We start from the raw sequence: 23404 nt of genomic DNA on the forward strand, positions 1-23404 counted from the left end.
CAAACCTGAGACCCTTCCTTTAGCATGAGATGTGATATCCAGCTCCTTCCCATTCCAATCCTGAGACCCTTCTGATAGCATGAGATGTGATATCTCAATGCTTCTAATATCAAAACTGAGACCCTCCCTATAGCATGATATGTGATATCTAAGTCCTTCCCATTCCAATCCTGAGACCCTTCCTATAGCATGAGATGTGATATCTCAATGCTTCTACCAAACCTGAGACCCTTCCTTTAGCATGAGATGTGATAACCAACTCCTTCCCATTCCAATCCTGAGACCCTTCCTATAGCATGAGATGTGATATCTCAATACTTCTAATACCAAACCTGAGATCCTTCCGATAACATGAGATGTGATATCCAAATCCTTCCCCTTCCAAACCTGAGACCCTCCCTTTAGCATGAGATGTGATATCCAACTCCTTCCCATTCCAATCCTGAGAACCTTCTGATAGCATGAGATGTGATATCTCAATGCTTCTATACCAAACTGGAGATCCTTCCGATAGCATGAGATGTGATATCTCAATGCTTCTAATACCAAACCTGAGATCCTTCCTATAACATGAGATGTGATATTCAAATCCTTCCCCTTCCAAACCTGAGACCCTCCCTTTAGCATGAGATGTGATATCCAACTCCTTCCCATTCCAATCCTGAGACTCTTCTGATAGCATGAGATGTGATATCTCAATGCCTCTAATACCAAACCTGAGATCCTACCTCTAACATGAAATGTGATATCCAACTCTTTCCCCTTCCAAACCTGAGAGCCTTCCTATAGCATGAGATGTGATATCCAACTCCTTCCCATTCCAACCTGAGACACTTCCTATAGCAGAGATGTGATATCTCAATGCTTCTACCAAACCTGAGACCCTTCCTTTAGCATAAGATGTGATATCCAAATCATTCACATTCCAATCCTGAGACCCTTCCTATAGCATGAGATGTGATATCTCAATGCTTCTAATACCAAACCTGAGATCCTTCCTATAACATGAGATGTGATATCCAATTCCTTCCCATTCCAAACCTGAGACCCTTCCTATTGGATGAGATGTGATATCCAACTCCTTCCCATTCCAACCCTGAGACCCTTCCTATAGCATGAGATGTGATGTCTCAATGCTTCTAATACCAAACCTGAGATCCTTCCTATAACATGAGATGTGATATCCAACTCCTTCCCATTCCAACCCTGAGACCCTTCCTATAGCATGAGATGTGATGTCTCAATGCTTCTAATACCAAACCTGAGATCCTTCCTATAGCATGAGATGTGATATCCAACTACTTCCCATTCCAATCCTGAGACCCTTCCTATAGCATGAGATGTGATATCTCAATGCTTCTAATACCAAACCTGAGATCCTTCCTCTAACATGAAATGTGATATCCAACTCCTTCCCTTTCCAAACCTAAGAGCCTATGTATAGCATGAGATGTGATATCCAAGTCCTTCCCATTCCAACCCTTAGACCCTTCCTACAGCATGCAATATGATATCTCAATTATTCTAATAACAAACCTGAGACCCATCCTATAACATGAGATGGGATATCCAACTCCTTCCCATTCCAATCCTGAGACACTTCCGATAGCAGAGATGTGATGTCTCAATGCTTATACCAAACCTGAGACCCTTCCTATAACATGAGATGTGATATCCAAATCCTTCCCATTCCAAACCTGAGACCCTTCCTTTAGCATGAGATGTGATATCCAGCTCCTTCCCATTCCAATCCTGAGACCCTTCCTATAGCATGAGATGTGATATCTCAATGCTTCTAATACCAAACCTGAGATCCTTCCTCTAACATGAAATGTGATATCCAACTCCTTCCCTTTCCAAACCTAAGAGCCTATCTATAGCATGAGATGTGATATCCAAGTCCATCCCATTCCAATCCTTAGACCCTTCCTACAGCATGCGATGTGATATCTCAATGATTCTAATACCAAACCAGAGACTCGTCCTATAACATGAGATGGGATATCCAACTCCTTCCCATTCCAATCCTGAGCCACGTCCGATAGCAGAGATGTGATATCTCAATGCTTATACCAAACCTGAGACCCTTCCTATAACATGAGATGTGATATCCAACTCCTTCCCGTTCCAAACCTGAGACACTAACTATAGCATATGTGATATCCAACTCCTTCCCATTCCAAACATGAGACCCTTCCTATCCAAGAAAGTAATATCCAACTCCTACCCATTCCAATCCTGAGACCCTTCCTATAGCAAGAGATGTGATATCCAAATCCTTCCCATTCCAATCCTGAGACCCTTCCTATAACATGAGATGTGATATCCAACTCCTTCCCATTCCAACCTGAGACACTTCCTATAGCATGAGAAGGGATATCCAACTCCTTCCCAATCCAATCCTGAGACCCTTCCGATAGCAGAGATGTGATATCTCAATGCTTATACCAAACCTGAGACCCTTCCTATAGCATGAGAAGGGATATCCAACTCCTTCCCAATCCAATCCTGAGACCCTTCCGATAGCAGAGACGTGATATCTCAATGCTTCTACCAAACCTGAGACCCTTCCTTTAGCATGAGATGTGATATCCAAATCCTTCACATTCCAATCCTGAGACCCTTCCTATAGCATGAGAAGGGATATCTCAATGCTTCTAATACCAAACCTGAGATCCTTCCTATAACATGAGATGTGATATCCAATTCCTTCCCATTCCAATCCTGAGACCCTTCCGATAGCAGAGATGTGATATCTCAATGCTTATACGAAACCTGAGACCCTTCCTATGGCCTGAGATGTCATATACAACTCCTTCCCATTCCAATCCTGAGACCCTTCCTATAGCATGAGATGTGATATCTCAATGCTTATACCAAATCTGAGACCCTTCCTATAGCATGAGATGTGATATCCAACTCCTTCCCATTCCAATCCTGAGACCCTTCCTATAGCATGAGATGTGATGTCTCAATGCATCTAATACCAAACCTGAGATCCTTCCTATAACATGAGATGTGATATCCAACTCCTTCCCATTCCAATCCTGAGACCCTTATGAAAGCATGAGATGTGATATCTCAATGCTTCTAATACCAAACCTGAGATCCTTCCTATAACATGAGATGTGATTTCCAAATCCTTCCCCTTCCAAACCTGAGACCCTCCCTTTAGCATGAGATGTGATATCCAACTCCTTCCCATTCCAATCCTGAGACCCTTCTGATAGCATGAGATGTGATATCTCAATGCCTCTAATACCAAACCTGAGATCCTACCTCTAACATGAAAATGTGATATCCATCTCATTCCCTTTCCAAACCTGAGACCCTGCCTATAGCATGAGATGTGATATCCAAGTCCTTCCCATTCCAATCCTGAGACCCTTCCTATAGCATGTGATGTGATATCTCAATGCTTATACCAAACCTGAGACCCTTCCTATGGCATGAGATGTCATATACAACTCCTTCCCATTCCAATCCTGAGACCCTTCCTATAGCATGAGATGTGATATCTCAATGCTTATACCAAACCTGAGACCCTTCCTATAGCATGAGATGTGATATCCAACTTCTTCCCATTCCAATCCTGAGACCCTTCCTTTAACATGAGATGTGATGTCTCAATGCTTCTAATAACAAACCTGAGATCTTTCCTATAACATGAGATGTGATATCCAACTCCTTCCCATTCCAATCCTGAGACCCTTCCTATAGCATGAGATGTGATATCACAATGCTTATACCAAACTTGAGACCGTTCCTATAGCTTGAGATGTGATATCCAACTCTTTCCCATTCCAATCCTGAGACCCTTCCTATAGCATGAGATGTGATATCTCAAGGCCTTTAATACCAAACCTGAGATCCTTCCTCTAACATGAAATGTGATATCCAACTCCTTCCCCTTCCAAACCTGAGAGCCTTCCTATAGCATGGGATATGATATCCAAGTCCTTCCCATTCCAATCCTGAGACCCTTCCTATAACATGAAATGTGATATCCAACTCCTTCCCATTCCAACCTGAGACCCTTCCTATATCATGAGATGGGATATCTCAATGCTTCTAATACCAAACCTGAGACTCTTCCTATAACATGAGATGGGATATCCAACTCCTTCCCATTCCAATCCTAAGACCCTTTTGATAGCAGAGATGTGATATCTCAATGCTTATACCAAACCTGAGACCCTTCCTACGGCATGAGATGTCATATACAACTCCTTCCCATTCCAATCCTGAGACCCTTCCTATAGCACGAGATGTGATATCTCAATGCTTATACCAAACCTGAGACCCTTCCTCTAGAATGAGATGTGATATCCAACTCCTTCCCATTCCAATCCTGAGACCCTTCCTATAGCATGAGATGTGATATCCAACTCCTTCCCATTCCAATCCTGAGACCCTTCCTATAGCCTGAGATCTGATATCTCAATGCCTCTAATACCAAACCTGAGATCCTTCCTCTAACATGAAATGTGATATCCAACTCCTTCCCTTTCCAAACCTGAGAGCCTATCTATAGCATGAGATGTGATATCCAAGTCCTTCCCATTCCAATCCTGAGACACTTCCGATAGCCGAGATGTGATATCTCTATGCTTATACCAAACCTGAGACCCTTCCTATAACATGAGATGTGATATCCAACTCCTTCCCGTTCCAAACCTGAGACCCTTCCTTTAGCATGAGATGTGATATCCAGCTCCTTCCCAGTCCAATCCTGAGACCCTTCTGATAGCATGAGATGTGATATCTCAATGCTTCTAATATCAAAACTGAGACCCTCCCTATAGCATGATATGTGATATCTAAGTCCTTCCCATTCCAATCCTGAGACCCTTCCTATAGCATGAGATGTGATATCTCAATGCTTCTACCAAACCTGAGACCCTTCCTTTAGCATGAGATGTGATAACCAACTCCTTCCCATTCCAATCCTGAGACCCTTCATATAGCATGAGATGTGATATCTCAATACTTCTAATACCAAACCTGAGATCCTTCCGATAACATGAGATGTGATATCCAAATCCTTCCCCTTCCAAACCTGAGACCCTCCCTTTAGCATGAGATGTGATATCCAACTCCTTCCCATTCCAATCCTGAGAACCTTCTGATAGCATGAGATGTGATATCTCAATGCTTCTATACCAAACCTGAGATCCTTCCGATAGCATGAGATGTGATATCTCAATGCTTCTAATACCAAACCTGAGATCCTTCCTATAACATGAGATGTGATATTCAAATCCTTCCCCTTCCAAACCTGAGACCCTCCCTTTAGCATGAGATGTGATATCCAACTCCTTCCCATTCCAATCCTGAGACTCTTCTGATAGCATGAGATGTGATATCTCAATGCCTCTAATACCAAACCTGAGATCCTTCCTATAACATGAGATGTGATATTCAAATCCTTCCCCTTCCAAACCTGAGACCCTCCCTTTAGCATGAGATGTGATATCCAACTCCTTCCCATTCCAATCCTGAGACTCTTCTGATAGCATGAGATGTGATATCTCAATGCCTCTAATACCAAACCTGAGATCCTACCTCTAACATGAAATGTGATATCCAACTCTTTCCCCTTCCAAACCTGAGAGCCTTCCTATAGCATGAGATGTGATATCCAAGTCCTTCTAATTCCAATCCTGAGACCCTTCCTATAACATGAGATGTGATATCCAACTCCTTCCCATTCCAACCTGAGACCCTTCCTATAGCATGAGATGGGATATCCAACTCCTTCCAAATCCAATCCTGATACCCTTCCGATAGCATGAGATGTGATATCCCAATGCTTCTACCAAACCTGAGACCCATACTATGGCATGAGATGTGATATCAAAATCCTTCCCCTTCCAAACCTTAGACACTTCCTTTATCATGAGATGTGATATCCAACTCCTTCCCATTCCATCCCTGAGACCCTTCCGATATCATGAGATGTGATATCTCAATGCTTCTAATATCAAACTTGAGACCCTCCTTATAGCATGAGATGTGATATCCAAGTCCTTCCCATTCCAATCCTGAGACCCTTCCTATAGCATGAGATGTGATATCTCAATGCTTCTAATACCAAACCTGAGACCCTTCCTATAACATGAGATGGGAATATCCAACTCCTTCCCATTCCAATCCTGAGACCCTTCCGATAGTAGAGATGTGATATCTCAATGCTTATACCAAACCTGAGATCCTTCCTATAACATGAGATGTGATATCCAACTCCTTCCCATTCCAATCCTGAGACACTTCCTATAGCATGAGATGTGATATCTCACTGCTTATACCAAACCTGAGACCCTTCCTATAGCATGAGATGTGATATCCAACTCCTTCCCATTCCAATCCTGAGACCCTTCCTATAGCATGAGATATGATATCTCAATGCTTCTAATATCAAACTTGAGACCCTCCCTATAGCATGAGATGTGATATCCAAGTCCTTCCCATTCCAATCCTGAGACCCTTCCGATAGCATGAGATGTGATGTCTCAATGCTTCTAATACCAAACCTGAGATCCTTCCTATAACATGAGATGTGATATCCAACTCCTTCCCATTCCAATCCTGAGACACTTCCTATAGCATGAGATGTGATAGCTAAATGCTTCTAATACCAAACTTGAGACTCTTCCTATAACATGAGATGGGATATCCAACTCCTTCCCATTCCAATCCTTAGACCCTTCCTACAGCATGCAATATGATATCTCAATGATTCTAATAACAAACCTGAGACCCGTCCTATAACATGAGATGGGATATCCAACACCTTCCCATTCCAATCCTGAGACACTTCCGATAGCAGAGATGTGATATCTCAATGCTTATACCAAACCTGAGACCCTTCCTATAACATGAGATGTGATATCCAACTCCTTCCCGTTCCAAACCTGAGACCCTTCCTATAGCATATGTGATATCCAACACATTCCCATTCCAAACATGAGACCCTTCCTATAGCAGGAATGTAATATCCAACTCCTTCCCATTCCAATCCTGAGACCATTCCTATAGCATGAGATGTGATATCTCAATGCTTCTAATACCAAACCTGAGATCCTTCCTATGACATGAGATGAGATATCCAATTCCTCCCCATTCCAAACCTGAGAACCTTCCTACAGCATGCGATGTGATATTTCAATGCTTCTAATACCAAACCTGAGACCAGTCCTATAACATGAGATTGGATATCCAACTCCTTCCCCTTCCAAACCTGAGACCCTTCCTATAGCATGAGATGTGATATCCAACTTCTTCCCATTCCAATCCTGAGACCCTTCCTATAACATGAGATGTGATATCCAAGTCCTTCCCATTCCAATCCTGAGACACTTCCGATAGCAGAGATGTGATATCTCAATGCTTATACCAAACCTGAGACCCTTCCTATAACATGAGATGTGATATCTCAATGCTTCTAATATCAAAACTGAGACCCTCCCTATAGCATGATATGTGATATCTAAGTCCTTCCCATTCCAATCCTGAGACCCTTCCTATAGCATGAGATGTGATATCTCAATGCTTCTACCAAACCTGAGACCCTTCCTTTAGCATGAGATGTGATAACCAACTCCTTCCCATTCCAATCCTGAGACCCTTCCTATAGCATGAGATGTGATATCTCAATACTTCTAATACCAAACCTGAGATCCTTCCGATAACATGAGATGTGATATCCAAATCCTTCCCCTTCCAAACCTGAGACCCTCCCTTTAGCATGAGATGTGATATCCAACTCCTTCCCATTCCAATCCTGAGAACCTTCTGATAGCATGAGATGTGATATCTCAATGCTTCTATACCAAACTGGAGATCCTTCCGATAGCATGAGATGTGATATCTCAATGCTTCTAATACCAAACCTGAGATCCTTCCTATAACATGAGATGTGATATTCAAATCCTTCCCCTTCCAAACCTGAGACCCTCCCTTTAGCATGAGATGTGATATCCAACTCCTTCCCATTCCAATCCTGAGACTCTTCTGATAGCATGAGATGTGATATCTCAATGCCTCTAATACCAAACCTGAGATCCTACCTCTAACATGAAATGTGATATCCAACTCTTTCCCCTTCCAAACCTGAGAGCCTTCCTATAGCATGAGATGTGATATCCAACTCCTTCCCATTCCAACCTGAGACACTTCCTATAGCATGAGAAGGGATATCCAACTCCTTCCCAATCCAATCCTGAGACCCTTCCGATAGCAGAGATGTGATATCTCAATGCTTCTACCAAACCTGAGACCCTTCCTTTAGCATAAGATGTGATATCCAAATCATTCACATTCCAATCCTGAGACCCTTCCTATAGCATGAGATGTGATATCTCAATGCTTCTAATACCAAACCTGAGATCCTTCCTATAACATGAGATGTGATATCCAATTCCTTCCCATTCCAAACCTGAGACCCTTCCTATTGGATGAGATGTGATATCCAACTCCTTCCCATTCCAACCCTGAGACCCTTCCTATAGCATGAGATGTGATGTCTCAATGCTTCTAATACCAAACCTGAGATCCTTCCTATAACATGAGATGTGATATCCAACTCCTTCCCATTCCAACCCTGAGACCCGTCCTATAGCATGAGATGTGATATCTCAATGCTTATATCAAACCTGAGACCCTTCCTATAGCATGAGATGTGATATCCAACTACTTCCCATTCCAACCCTGAGACCCTTCTGATAGCATGAGATGTGATATCTCAATGCCTCTAATACCAAACCTGAGATCCTACCTCTACCATGAAATGTGATATCCATCTCATTCCCTTTCCAAACCTGAGACCCGTCCTATAGCATGAGATGTGATATCTCAATGCTTATATCAAACCTGAGACCCTTCCTATAGCATGAGATGTGATATCCAACTCCTTCCCATTCCAACCCTGAGACCCTTCTGATAGCATGAGATGTGATATCTCAATGCCTCTAATACCAAACCTGAGATCCTACCTCTACCATGAAATGTGATATCCATCTCATTCCCTTTCCAAACCTGAGACCTGTAAGGATATTTGGCATGTTACTGCACAAGTAGCATTACAGCGCTACTGCACAAGTAGCATTACAGCACTACTGCACAAGTAGCATTTTTTTTTTGCAGCACCACCACAAGGGTGCGGTGCATTGCTATATGGGTTAACAGATTAACAAGGAAAGACAGACTATTCAGTCAAAAAACGATTTTAACATATAAGATGCAAAGCTATTTTTACAGTTAAAAGCACACGTGTTCATTTAAAAATATGCACACTATTTTTCACCTGAAATGCCTATATTGCTAGAGACACATTTGAAAATTAACAGCTAACATATTAACCATTAACCTGACTAATAAAACCTTATTTTATTATAACTCACTAATAAAATGTGTTCTCTACTGCAGAATTAGGCATATTTTGAAAACCAGTTAAATGAGTGTGCAGATTTTTCCTCTCTTCTCTGCATGATTATCCGTGTTGTTGTGCACAGTAACTGCAGGAGGAAGGAAGTCAGATTTGCAACAATTGCAAATGTATAAGCGAAGCTATTGTTTAAAAGTAGGAGGATGAGAGATGATGGATTTCATTGGAACACGTCATAAAGAGGGCTGAGAGGAAAGTTTTAGTGGGCAGTAGCAGGGAAAAAGACAGGCAGACATCTTTCTGCACTACTGGGGAGAAGACCTGGCTGTGGGGGTGTCCTGCTGCAGTCGAGACTGGGGAAAGCTGAAAGAATTACATTTCCACTGGCAGAGGCTGTCCTATCTGAAAAAGCTGAGAATTCCAGGCAATGACCCCGGCTTGAGAAGGCAAGCGTCCCTTTTCGTTGGAGTTAAGCCAAGAGAGCCACATTCACAGAGAGAATCCTCTAAACAGATAAGGTAATTACCTAACTGGGGGAGCTGTGTGTGTGCACGAAAGTATGCAGTCAGTGTAGAAAAATGAAAGTCCCGTGCGTGTCTTAATCAAGTGCTAATGTTGCAATTTAAGTTCTGTTCTCCGCCACTATAATTGCAGTGTGTCATTGAAAATGCTTTGATGGTTCCCTTTTATTGCTGTAAAGAATGAGATTATGTCTAAATGCAAATTTTATAATACAGAAAATATTTGAAAACAAACGGGTGGTTTATTTTCTATTTACCATTACAATGCCAATGATGTGGGGAGATTTTTAAACAGTGCAATGGTCATTTTAAGACAGATGTGTGTATGTCAGAATCAGTATGAATAATTGTGAGTGACTGTAGTATAACTTGTTGGAGGTACATGAGCCAACGGGAAGAGAGACTCTCTGAACATAGCTCCCTACCGTATATAAGGTAGTGGAAATTACCACAAGACTACCACATATAGCTCTCTGTCGTAAATAAGTCAGTGAGTTTGCCCATGGTGGCGCACCAACACTATCCCTGGAAATTGTGGTTTCCCTAGAATGCAGGTCTGAGGTCTCTCTAGTGATCACACGAAAAATCTAAGCGAAGATAAGGGATTCTGGACATTGGGGCCACAAATAAAACAAGGGAATTATGCTCACCAAAATACCACCAACCACGTATACCAAATATGCAGGTCTGGGTGCTGAAATAATGCATGTCCATTGTATTATTGTTGCACATGGCCAAATCTGAATACAAAGAGTGATTATTGCTAAGTTATTTCTCAGCGGTAATAAAATACCGTCAGGCCCCAAATCTCCACAAAATACCCTACATATTTATGGTGCGTTGCAGGCCGGGAAAGTGATCATAGAGTACCTACTGGGCGTGGCAAGCGTGTCTCACACTGCCATTTGCACATTAAAGGGAACCCATTTTATAATAGCAGTGTGCCACTAAAAACGAATTTCAGAATGTCACAAAGGGAAACCACATTCTCAGATCTAGTGCAATATTTAGAGGCAAAGTTATTTGCACATGGGAATTGGTCTTCGAACAGTACCTTAGAATGGAGTAACCGCATTCAGGGTGAGGTGCAGAAAGAAAAACTAGACAATATTTTTGCAGAAGGCAGCATAATTCAGGTCTGCCTTACAAGATTATTGAATGCAGCCGATAAAAGTGCAGAGAAAGACTGTTTAATACGGCTATGCGGCAAAATATGGTTTATTTTAAACAAGTCACTGCGAATGCAAGAGAATGATACTCAGCTAATTAACAGGTTAAAGACTGAATTAGATGGGGCAAGTAAAAATCAGGAAATGTTGAGAGCAGAATTGGATGTATGCCAAAAAGACATGCAATTAAAATGCAGAGACTTTGATACTCAGTTATCCAAAAACAAGAAACAATTTGAAGATAGTGAGCAAGAATTGACACACTTAAAAGCCTTAGTGGATCACATTAGGCAGGATAAAGATGAGGTTGTTTCAGAAATGCAGATTTTACAAAAAGAACATTGCGAAAAAGAAGGTGATCTCCAGAGTGTAGAACAAGAAATGATTAAAATGATCCAAGAAAGAGACAAGAGAAGTAAAGAGTTCAATGAATGCCAAATGCAAATGTGCGATATGCAGGAGGCAATTAATAAAATGAGTGATGAAAATAATTATTTGCATGATGAAGCCAACAGACTCCTTAAAAAGTGTAAGGACTTAGAACAGCAAATGTGCATTCCCAGGTCCCAGGAGAGGCGGCAGGGCACCACATTCAATGGAGTGGAGGTGAATTCTAGCTCTGCCCAAAGAGCTAGTGCCCCAGTGACTGGGCCGGTGACTGAACTTGGTTGCAGCGCCCTTGGGGGATTTGATACTCCCATTGGGGGCAGCCACCAATCTCATACACCTGAAAACAGGATTGAATCACAAAATAGTGCAATTCCATGCATTGCAACAAGTAGCCCCATAAAAATAATGAAATCCATTAAAGCCCTGATCAAACCATTTAAAAAGGGAGGTGAATGCTGCATTGAGGATCACTTAGAAGCGGTGCATGACATTTTTAAAGCGCTCCAGATACCTAAGGAACAGTACAGACAATATTTTCATTTAACTTTAGATGCCCCGACGGCCAGCATCATAAGGGGATTAAATGAACAGCAGAATATGACATGGCTGGAGTTTGAAAAAGAAATTAGGCGCCATTTTTCTCCTTTTCAGTCATTGCAGGAGGCAAAGAAAGTTGCGTACACTATTACTGCTGGACCTAATACATCACCTCGCCAATTTTTACAAGACTTAAAAAGAGCATTCTCTCGCTTTGATGTATCTTTTGACTCAAATTCCAATGAATTTAAAACCGCATACTTCTATGGGCTACAGAAAGACATTATATCCCAATTGGTCCGTGAATTTGACCGTGACAAGTCCCTTGAATGGATTGTACATCAAAGCACCAAGCTATATGAGGTACTCTATTGTCAGGGTAGAGAAAGTGATAAAATGAAAGATACTAGGCCTAAATCTAAAGAACCCTCAGCCACAGTAATGGAAATCAGGTCAGCCAAAATGTCCCTTGAGTCTGCTCAAAGCCAAGGTAAAAATAATGTGACACCTGAACAAAGGGGTAATCAACAAAGATCGCCATTTACTGTACCAATATTCCAATCACATGATCCTAGTAATAGAGAGAGCTACATCAGCCCTAGATATTTAGGAGATAGACCCCGGGTAAGATACCGGTCTGATATGGCAGGTATGAACAATAATCAGAGACAAAATCAAGATCAAAGAAATGATGGTCCCTACCAGTCATTGGGGACACAGAGCAGATTTGATCCCAGCACCATGATATATGGTAATCAGGATAGGCCCCGATATGTGGATCGATTTACTGATAATGGAAATCAATATAGGGGCCAGTACCCACAATCTGAGAAACAGGACATGAAGCAAAACGTGAACTACAGTCCACGCCAGTACAATGATTCCCCACCAGGGGACTATAATCAAAGGATGGGTGCAACCCGCTCCCCTCCACAAATGAATCAAGAGTTCAGAAACCATCCCAACCGGTATCAATCACCTGAGAGGTATCAGAATAGATCCAATCAGGGGGAAAACAACCAATATCGACCTAGGCCACAGAAAGAGGATCCTAGAGAGGTGGAAAGGTTCCAATGCCTTGAGGCCCAAGTGAAAATGTTAGCTGAGCAAATAGGAAAGCTCTATACAGCGCAAAAACAACCTTCCAAAGAGGGGGCTGATGGCCATAGCAATGACCGGGGGGCTTCCGAAAAGTGACTAAGTACTCATGATAACTGCAGTGCCAAAATGACAGATAGCTCTGATATAATTTTGCATAACGACTCTGAGATGTCTAATGGATTAAAAATGAAAGTACCAGTAAATGAAATTGTGACAGAAAGTGCAAATACTTCTAAAAAAGAGGTACGGTTTAACTTAGAGCTAAATAAAACAGTAAAGATTTGCACAAATGAAAAAGAAACATTAGGAATTCCAAAAGAACAAAGGGACAGATTTAAGAAAAATGACTCATGCATGGGGAATACCAGTGAACAGGGAGTAAGTGGGGATGCCATAGCTCCTTCCCTGGGCAAGCAAAACAATTACCAAACACAGACAGAAAAAGGAAATACTCACAAGGAGGGTACAAGTCAATCACCTGAAAAATTCTTTGAGCCACATATTTTTGAAGAGGCTGAAAGGGCTGGTATTACACTAAATGATCACAAATGCACAGAATTAAAAAATGACTAATTGCTGAATGATGTTGTGACACATGTTCAGTTGGAAGGTTGTAATGTGGTCTCTGATGTTACCCAGATGGATGGGCGAACGGTGGCCACACTCCAAAAAACCTCTGAACATGGAGAAATGAATAAAATATCTCGCACAGAAATGGGTAAAAAGGAGGGAAAAATGTCTTTTCATTTACCAATGTGCTTAGCCAAAAGTGAAAAAGACCTGAGAAAGGTGAGCCCTGAAATCAGTAAGAATTCACATTTCTTATGTGTATTAGAGGAAGTTGAGGACAGATATTATGCACCCATCACTGTAGAAGAAAAATGCCACACCTTTGCTATGATTGACACTGGCGCACAGGCCACAATTATGTCCAAGGAGCTGGTAAAGAGTATCAATGAAGGGAGGCCTCCACAGAGTCAGATCACAGTGAAGGCAAATCAAGGCCCAGTGCATAACTTTAATGGGGAGGAGGTGCCCATCATAGGTGTAACTGAGGTTGACATAAAAATAGGAAAGCACAGAATGAAACAAGAGGTATTGATCACATCTATTTGTGAAATTCCATTTCTGATGGGGACAGATTGCCTGAAAAGATTGTCTCCTCTCATAGATGGGGTGAATGGAGTGCTGTGGTCCTTAACCAAAAAACCATTGAGGCCTAAGAAACTAAAATCACAAAACAGCAATATAAAAGAATGTCACACCATTGCCAAAACAAATGATGCTGTGGAGGTATATCTCCAGAATAGCTGCATACCTAGTGTCACTGTTATATTAAGGTGTCAAGACAAAGATCAGAGCGACAATGAAAAACTACCTGTACAAATATACTTGGACCCAAGGAAAGATTGGCAGACTGCCATAGACGAACACACATTACGTTTCTATTTAAAAGAGAATACATGCAAACAGAATATTGTTCCTAAAACAGATTCAGAAAAACACATTACCACTCTGGCAGAGATACACATGGAAGATGAGCAACCATGGGTTCACGCTGGTATAAATGATTATCTTAAAACAATAAAAGCCACTTTAGCGCTTGAACATGAAAGGAGTTTCATTAATGAGAAATTGTTGCAAAAAATTATGGAGAGGGAAGAAATCCCAAAATTTAGGATTAAAAACCAATATGTTTCTGGGTTGGACAGTCCAGACTTTGAAAACCGAATTACAGGCAGATGCATGCTTAAAATTAGCATTGGGCAGAAAGCAATTTACCATAATGTATGGATAGTGAGTGGAGCACAAAATGAATTTTACATGGGCAATGACATCATGCACAGAATGTGTATGGTGTTAGATTTCCTTAATCAAAAAATATGGTCACGCCTAGGTGGGCCGGCGCCTGAATTTGGAGACAAAAGAAGGGCTTATCATTGTGCACAACTAGTTCCTTATGCAGTCGAATTACAGATGAGGAAAAATACTATTGTTCCTGCATTTACAAAACAGTTTGCAATAACACTGAAATGCAAAAATGGACAGCAGATGAAAGGCTCTGATGCATTTGTATGCCTGAATGAATCCATAAAACAGCAAGGCCTGGATTATGAATACATTCCATTGGTAGACATTGGTGAGGGATCTGTAAAAATCATGGTAAATAATAAAGGTTGTCAGGACGTTCATTTAGAGGAAAACTCCCCATTAGGAATGGCCATACAAAAATCACATTATACGGCAGATTTAAATAACATGGTGATTGGGAATATTCCTGAAAAATATGTAGATGCCAGGGGCGAGTTACCAGAACACCTGGACTCTCAGCCCAAAGGAATATTTAAAATTCATTCTGTGTATCCTTATGATGCAAATGAGACAGTGTGCTGCCATCAAGAGGATTGCATAATATTTAATTTAAATGAAAATGAAACAGGAAATCAGCCCATTGAAGTGGAAGCTGATCTGCCAAAATATTTGAAAGTGGCAGCTCTACAAAAAGACACAGCCACACAGTTAGAGGAAAGCGCTGAGATTCCTTTACCAGAAGAGTTTCCAGAATTTTCCAGAATGGTAGAAGAGCAGATCTCCTTAGCGGATGCATGTAACAGCGATGAGGATCGACGCAATCTGAGGGAAATATTTATGGAGTTTAAGGATGTATTTGCAAAAGATGCTTATGATTGTGGTTTAACTGATTTACATGTGGCCACACTACCAGAAGGTTGTAGCAGAAATCCAGTGTTTGTACGCCAGTATAGACTACCGCTGGCATGTTTAGAATCATTGGCAGAGATTATTAAAAATTTGGAATCACGGGGAATAATTAGGCCCATTCATAGCACATCCAATACGCCTATTTTAGGTGTGTTAAAGCCAAATGGTCAATGGCGGCTGTGTGCAGACTTAAGAGAGTTAAATAAAAGAGTACCAGTATCTAGATGGCCACTACCATTCATTGATCAGGGCCTAGCTCAGATACATGGTTCAAATGTATTTACCACGTTAGATCTCACATCTGGATATTGGTGTGTGCCATTGGCAGAGGAGATACAACACCTATTTTCCTTTACATTTGACAGGACTCAATATGCCTGGCTTAGAGCTCCGTTCGGGTACATCAATAGTGGGAGTGAATTTGGCATATTTTTGAGAAAGGCCATGCCGGATGCAGCGGAAAGAGGGACAATAGTTTATGTGGATGATGTCTTGATAAAAAATGAAAACCTTAAAAGCCATTTTGATGAAATAAGACATGTGCTTGGCCAATTGCAGAAAGCAGGCGCCAAAGTATCTTTGCAAAAAGCACAATGGTGCAAGAAAAAAGTGAACTTTCTAGGGCATGAAGTGACTGAACATGGGCTAAATCCACAAAGGAAGAAAATAGAGGCCATACAAAGATTAAAAGATCCTAAAAATGTGAAAGGAGTAAAAAGTTTATTAGGGATGACAGGCTATAACAGAAAGTTCATTGAGAATTATGCAGAAATCACTCAACCATTGACTAAACTGCTTAAACTAAATACTCCCTGGAAATGGGGAAGAGAGCAGTCTGATGCAGTGGCTAGATTGAAGGAATGTCTTGTAAAGGCACCATGTTTAGCATACCCCATAAAGGACAGGGATTTCTTTATAGAAATAGGCTTTTCTGAACATTGTATGTCAGCAGTGTTATCACAAAAACACGATTTGAATCACAAAACCATTGCATATGCAAGTAAGGCATTTTCCCAAGTTGAAATGAAATTTAATGAATGCGAAAAGGCCCTATTAACCACTGTGTGGGCGCTACAACATTTCCGCCCCATTGTTCAGGGAGAAAAGGTGATTATTGAAACAAATCATCAACCTTTGCAATTTTTAGAGAGTAAAAGAATTAGATCAGGCAATCTAGCGCAATCCAGAATCACTTCATGGACGCTGGCATTACAAGGTTTTCCCGTAGAAGTAAGATATGGACAAAATAAAAAGAGCCCAATTGCTCAAGGGTTAGCTGACTTACATGACTGTGCAGCTGAACAAATAACAAATGAAATGGATGTGGAAGCTAGTTTGCAGGAGTTTGAACAATCACCACACAAAGCTTTTGATGAAAAAACATGCAAGGATTTGCCAACTGTATATGTGGATGGTTGTGCTTTTCACATTGAAAATGACAGTAATAAACAATTAGTGGCAGGAATAGGAAATGTCTGGTTGAAATGTGAAGGCGTTCCTAGTATAGGGATGAGGATTGGAGATAGGAGCAGTCAGGTAGCGGAATTGGCAGCCATCTATAAAGCAATTGCTACTGCAGTTGATAAAAAGTTCAGTGAAATTGTCCTGGTGACTGATTCTGACTATGCACGGAATAGCTTTGTGGAGTATTTGCCTGGTTGGAAAGCAAGAGGCATGGTTACATACAACAAAAAGCCACTTAAACATGGAAAAATGATACAAGCCATAGACAAATTGGTGTCAGAAAATAATTTAACAATATACTGGAGAAAAATTCGTGGGCATTTAAAAACACCAGGAGAGGATAAGGAGGGAAATGATAAGGCAGACCATCTGGCTAAGATTGGGGCTGTGATGGGAGAATTGCTACCTATTGATTATTTAATGGGTGAAATACAAATTGATGCAGTCACACGTTCTAAAGCACCAAAGGAGGTAGATCAACCGGTGGTGCAGTGGAGTCATGACACGCCAGACCAAGATTTGATTGAGGCACAAAAGAATGATCAAATTTTGGGAATCTATTATAATCATTTGATAGATCCTGAACAAAATCCTTTAACAGAAAATGATTGTATGGGAAAAGAAGAGTTGAGGGTGTTATTAAAGAACAAAACACGAATTAGATTACAGGATGGGCTCATGATTAGAGAGTCCATAACAGGGCAAATACAGTGGGTAGTACCCCTTTCATTCAGAGGACTAATGCTACACCATGCACACGATGCCATAACTGCAGGCCATAGAGGTTCACAAAAGACATTAGAAATACTAAAAGATTATGCTTACTGGCCACATATGTCCCAAGATGTGGAATTATATACTAGAGGATGTCTAGTATGCGCCCAATTTAAACCTGCTTCACCAATGCATAGAGCACCATTGATGAAAAGAGGCCTAACTCTCCCATGGTCAGATTTGCAAATAGACTATGTAGGTCCTTTAAAAAGGTCGAGCAGGGGACACCGCTATATTTTGAGTGTGGTATGTTTGATGTCAAAATGGATTGAGTGCATTCCCGCACCAGATTGTAGTGCGCAAACAGCAGCCACATTGCTGGTGAACCATGTGTTCTCAAGGTTTGGGTTGCCACAAAGAATTGAGTCAGACAGAGGAAGTCATTTCACAAGTACTCTAATGAGTAAGGTATGGCAAATACTAGGTGTAAAAAGGAAACTACATATCGCATATCGGGCGGCGTCTTCAGGTACAGTTGAAAGAAGCAATAGGTCTGTTGTGGACATTTTAAAGAAATTTGTGGCAGAAGCAGGTTCCAGCTGGGATTTGCGTTTACCATTGGTTTTGATGGCAATCAGGTCGACTCCTGCCAAAGCAACAGGTGTTAGCCCCCATGAGGTCTTAACAGGTAGGAAAATGGTGTTACCACAACACCTACTATACAGAACACATGAGCAAACTCTAGTGAGTGCATCCACAGTTCATGAATATATTGATGAACTGAGGAGGCATTTGCAACATGCATTTGCTTTTGTGCAGAGAAATCTGGAAAGAGCTGCTGACAGTGCTAAGTCATATTATGACAAAAAGACATCAGTAAAGGAATACAATGTAGGGGATCAGGTGTACAAGTTTCATTTTGGAAAAAGTAAACAGAAAAATTCTAAATTTCTGGCAGCCTGGCAGGGGCCATTTCGAATTATAGATAAAGTCTCTCCTGTAGTGTATAAAATTTTGAAAAATGAAGGTGAAACAGCAATAGAGCAGTTTGTCCATGTAAATCAAATCAAACCATGCCATCCCAGACATGAGATCAGGCAGCTTGAGCATGTGGAAACGGATAGAGTCCCTTGAGAAAATAAATGGGTGTGATCAGGAGGCAGTGACAAAGAAGTTAAAAAAAAGTTGATTGTTAGGATGGCACATAAACACTGTAATATATGTGAAAATATATAATATAAATAAATAAATAAATAAATAAATAAATAAATGCACATATAACGGAAGCTCGTGGTTGGTGTGCAGAGAGAAAGTGTATTAAATATTGAATGCTGTTTTATATGTGTTTGTTTTCTTTTAACTTGTGTTTAATTTCAGAAAAAAAAAAAAAAAAAAACGAAGTATTTTTACCAAGTATGTTTTATTTTTGGCAAAAGGATGAAGTTAGTATTGTGCTATGTACTTAATCTGTTTATTTTCTATTTTGATTTAGACGATTAACATTATTTGATCGGAGGTTCCGGGACCAGAGGCCACGGGAGACGATGGAGTCCTGGAGACCTCGAGGACGGATTCCGGGAAAGCCCCAAAGAGGGGTGAAGACCAAGGCTACAAAGCGATCAGCATTGAAGATGATACCGATGACATGTTTAACGATAGTGATATTTGGAGGGATCTTCAAGAATTCAGAAGCACAGGTTGTCATTGAACCTGGACCAGCATCTGGTATCGCGGTAGAAGAAGCACCAGGATTCATCATGAGTGATAGAAGGATGATTTTCCAAAATATCTACATACCATTGAATCCTGAGATTTTGATTGAAAAACATTTGAACAATACCGGAATTAAGATTGAACAGACTAAAGAGTGGCTGGAAATAAGAAAAGAGGACGCTAAGCAGTCAATAAGAGATATATTAATGCAATTGGAAAAAACATTCGTGAATTCAGCAGACATTAAGAAGAAGAGAGGAAAGAGAGGTGCGGTGATGCTCGCGATATCAATGGTAATGTCTATAATTGGGGCAATAATAGGTACTACAATATCAACAGCCAATTCTATTTCGGTAGGAACACTGAGTACTAAAGCACAACAACTGAGTATTGACCTAGAAATAATACAAAAGACATTAGATGGAATTAGAGGGGGACTGGATGAACAAGTAAGATTCATAAATGAAACTGCAATCATTCTAAATGAACAAGCGGATGTGATGCAACGGGCGACTAAAATAATACTTAAGCATGACAGAACTTTAAATGAAATATTGAACATAATGAGTCCTGTTGATAGACTATTAACGAATTATATGAGAGAAGTTCAAACTGCAGTTTCACAATTGATTCAAGGACATATTCCCTTGTATTTTGTTTCGCAGGATATCATTCGGCAAATGATAGAAAGATTGACCAGGAGGGAAATTGACCTTATACAGATAAGAATTGCATTCGAAATGGGGAATGCAATGCCGTTATATGTGGACTTGGAAAGACTAGAGATCGGATTTTTGCTATGCATCCCATTTGTAGCCCCTGAACTTATTTATCAAACGAAGTGGGTACACAACGTGGGATTTTGGCAAGAGGACAAATTCATTAAGATTAAGACTCCAGAAGTGGTGGCATTTCAGTCATGGGAACCTGAAGTTTATTTAATACCAAACCTGGAAACATGTGTAACATTTAAAGAACAAAATTATATGTGTCCAGGTAAACCGTTTGTTCCTGATGCCACAGATGCTATTTGTGGATTGAAATCTGACCCAAGTATATCAGAGGGATGTGAAGTGATTATTAGTAATATGGGGAGTGAAGAAATGGCACAGGCTAAGATGGTCAGAGGTAAATGGTTGGTCAGTACCTGTTTAAAGAACATGACGGTAGTACATTTAAACCATGGAACATACGTGGTTAAACAGGTAAAATATAATGTTTTTTATTTACAGGTTCCAAAGGATGCAATTGTGTCAATTGGGGGATTAACATTGTTCCATGTAACAAATGATGTTTGGGAAAGCCAAGTGGAAAATATCGATTTTTTTCAAAGGGATACTTTTCCAATAGATCCAGATGTGGAATATTTATTGAATCACAAAGAAAGACATGTTATGAAAATGAATTTGCGAAAAAACAATATTACAATTAGTAATCTGGGCATAATAGAAGTGGAAAGATTTAATTGGGGAACCTGGGGGGAACGCTCAATAGTGGGTTTGGCTATCCTGGTGCTAATCATGGGTGGATGGTTGATTGTGATATCAGTAAAAATGAAAATGTTACTGATTTTACTGACTACGTCAGGAAGAGAAAGATATCCCAATACACATGCATTTTAAGAGAAAAAGAAAGAACAAGTTGTTTTTGGAGATTGGCTTGGATTATAGCCAAGTTCTAAAAACAAGTTGTTTTTAGAGATTGGCTTGGATTATAGCCAAGTTCTAAAAACAAAAGGAGGGTATATGTAAGGATATTTGGCATGTTACTGCACAAGTAGCATTACAGCGCTACTGCACAAGTAGCATTACAGCACTACTGCACAAGTAGCATTTTTTTTTTGCAGCACCACCACAAGGGTGCGGTGCATTGCTATATGGGTTAACAGATTAACAAGGAAAGACAGACTATTCAGTCAAAAAACGATTTTAACATATAAGATGCAAAGCTATTTTTACAGTTAAAAGCACACGTGTTCATTTAAAAATATGCACACTATTTTTCACCTGAAATGCCTATATTGCTAGAGACACATTTGAAAATTAACAGCTAACATATTAACCATTAACCTGACTAATAAAACCTTATTTTATTATAACTCACTAATAAAATGTGTTCTCTACTGCAGAATTAGGCATATTTTGAAAACCAGTTAAATGAGTGTGCAGATTTTTCCTCTCTTCTCTGCATGATTATCCGTGTTGTTGTGCACAGTAACTGCAGGAGGAAGGAAGTCAGATTTGCAACAATTGCAAATGTATAAGCGAAGCTATTGTTTAAAAGTAGGAGGATGAGAGATGATGGATTTCATTGGAACACGTCATAAAGAGGGCTGAGAGGAAAGTTTTAGTGGGCAGTAGCAGGGAAAAAGACAGGCAGACATCTTTCTGCACTACTGGGGAGAAGACCTGGCTGTGGGGGTGTCCTGCTGCAGTCGAGACTGGGGAAAGCTGAAAGAATTACATTTCCACTGGCAGAGGCTGTCCTATCTGAAAAAGCTGAGAATTCCAGGCAATGACCCCGGCTTGAGAAGGCAAGCGTCCCTTTTCGTTGGAGTTAAGCCAAGAGAGCCACATTCACAGAGAGAATCCTCTAAACAGATAAGGTAATTACCTAACTGGGGGAGCTGTGTGTGTGCACGAAAGTATGCAGTCAGTGTAGAAAAATGAAAGTCCCGTGCGTGTCTTAATCAAGTGCTAATGTTGCAATTTAAGTTCTGTTCTCCGCCACTATAATTGCAGTGTGTCATTGAAAATGCTTTGATGGTTCCCTTTTATTGCTGTAAAGAATGAGATTATGTCTAAATGCAAATTTTATAATACAGAAAATATTTGAAAACAAACGGGTGGTTTATTTTCTATTTACCATTACAATGCCAATGATGTGGGGAGATTTTTAAACAGTGCAATGGTCATTTTAAGACAGATGTGTGTATGTCAGAATCAGTATGAATAATTGTGAGTGACTGTAGTATAACTTGTTGGAGGTACATGAGCCAACGGGAAGAGAGACTCTCTGAACATAGCTCCCTACCGTATATAAGGTAGTGGAAATTACCACAAGACTACCACATATAGCTCTCTGTCGTAAATAAGTCAGTGAGTTTGCCCATGGTGGCGCACCAACACTATCCCTGGAAATTGTGGTTTCCCTAGAATGCAGGTCTGAGGTCTCTCTAGTGATCACACGAAAAATCTAAGCGAAGATAAGGGATTCTGGACATTGGGGCCACAAATAAAACAAGGGAATTATGCTCACCAAAATACCACCAACCACGTATACCAAATATGCAGGTCTGGGTGCTGAAATAATGCATGTCCATTGTATTATTGTTGCACATGGCCAAATCTGAATACAAAGAGTGATTATTGCTAAGTTATTTCTCAGCGGTAATAAAATACCGTCAGGCCCCAAATCTCCACAAAATACCCTACAGACCCTGCCTATAGCATGAGATGTGATATCCAAGTCCTTCCCATTCCAATCCTGAGACCCTTCCTATAGCATGTGATGTGATATCTCAATGCTTATACCAAACCTGAGACCCTTCATATGGCATGAGATGTCATATACAACTCCTTCCCATTCCAATCCTGAGACCCTTCCTATAGCATGAGATGTGATATCTCAATGCTTATACCAAACCTGAGACCCTTCCTATAGCATGAGATGTGATATCCAACTTCTTC

The 23404-nt window shown here is 40.5% G+C and overlaps 1 protein-coding gene across 1 annotated transcript; it reads left to right on the forward strand.

Annotated features, from left to right (window-relative positions):
• Positions 1–9700: 9700 nt before the first annotated feature.
• LOC138513527 (uncharacterized) lies at positions 9701–21979 on the forward strand. Its single transcript, XM_069628463.1, has 2 exons — positions 9701–9903; positions 19495–21979. The coding sequence occupies exon 2, from the start codon at positions 19547–19549 to the stop codon at positions 21335–21337; it is 1791 nt and encodes a 596-aa protein (XP_069484564.1). The 5' UTR covers positions 9701–9903; positions 19495–19546; the 3' UTR covers positions 21338–21979.
• Positions 21980–23404: the final 1425 nt, after the last annotated feature.

Source organism: Ambystoma mexicanum, chromosome 12 (assembly GCF_040938575.1).
Source record: "Ambystoma mexicanum isolate Mex_15411 chromosome 12, UKY_AmexF1_1, whole genome shotgun sequence".
NCBI classification, from domain to species: Eukaryota; Metazoa; Chordata; class Amphibia; order Caudata; family Ambystomatidae; genus Ambystoma; species Ambystoma mexicanum.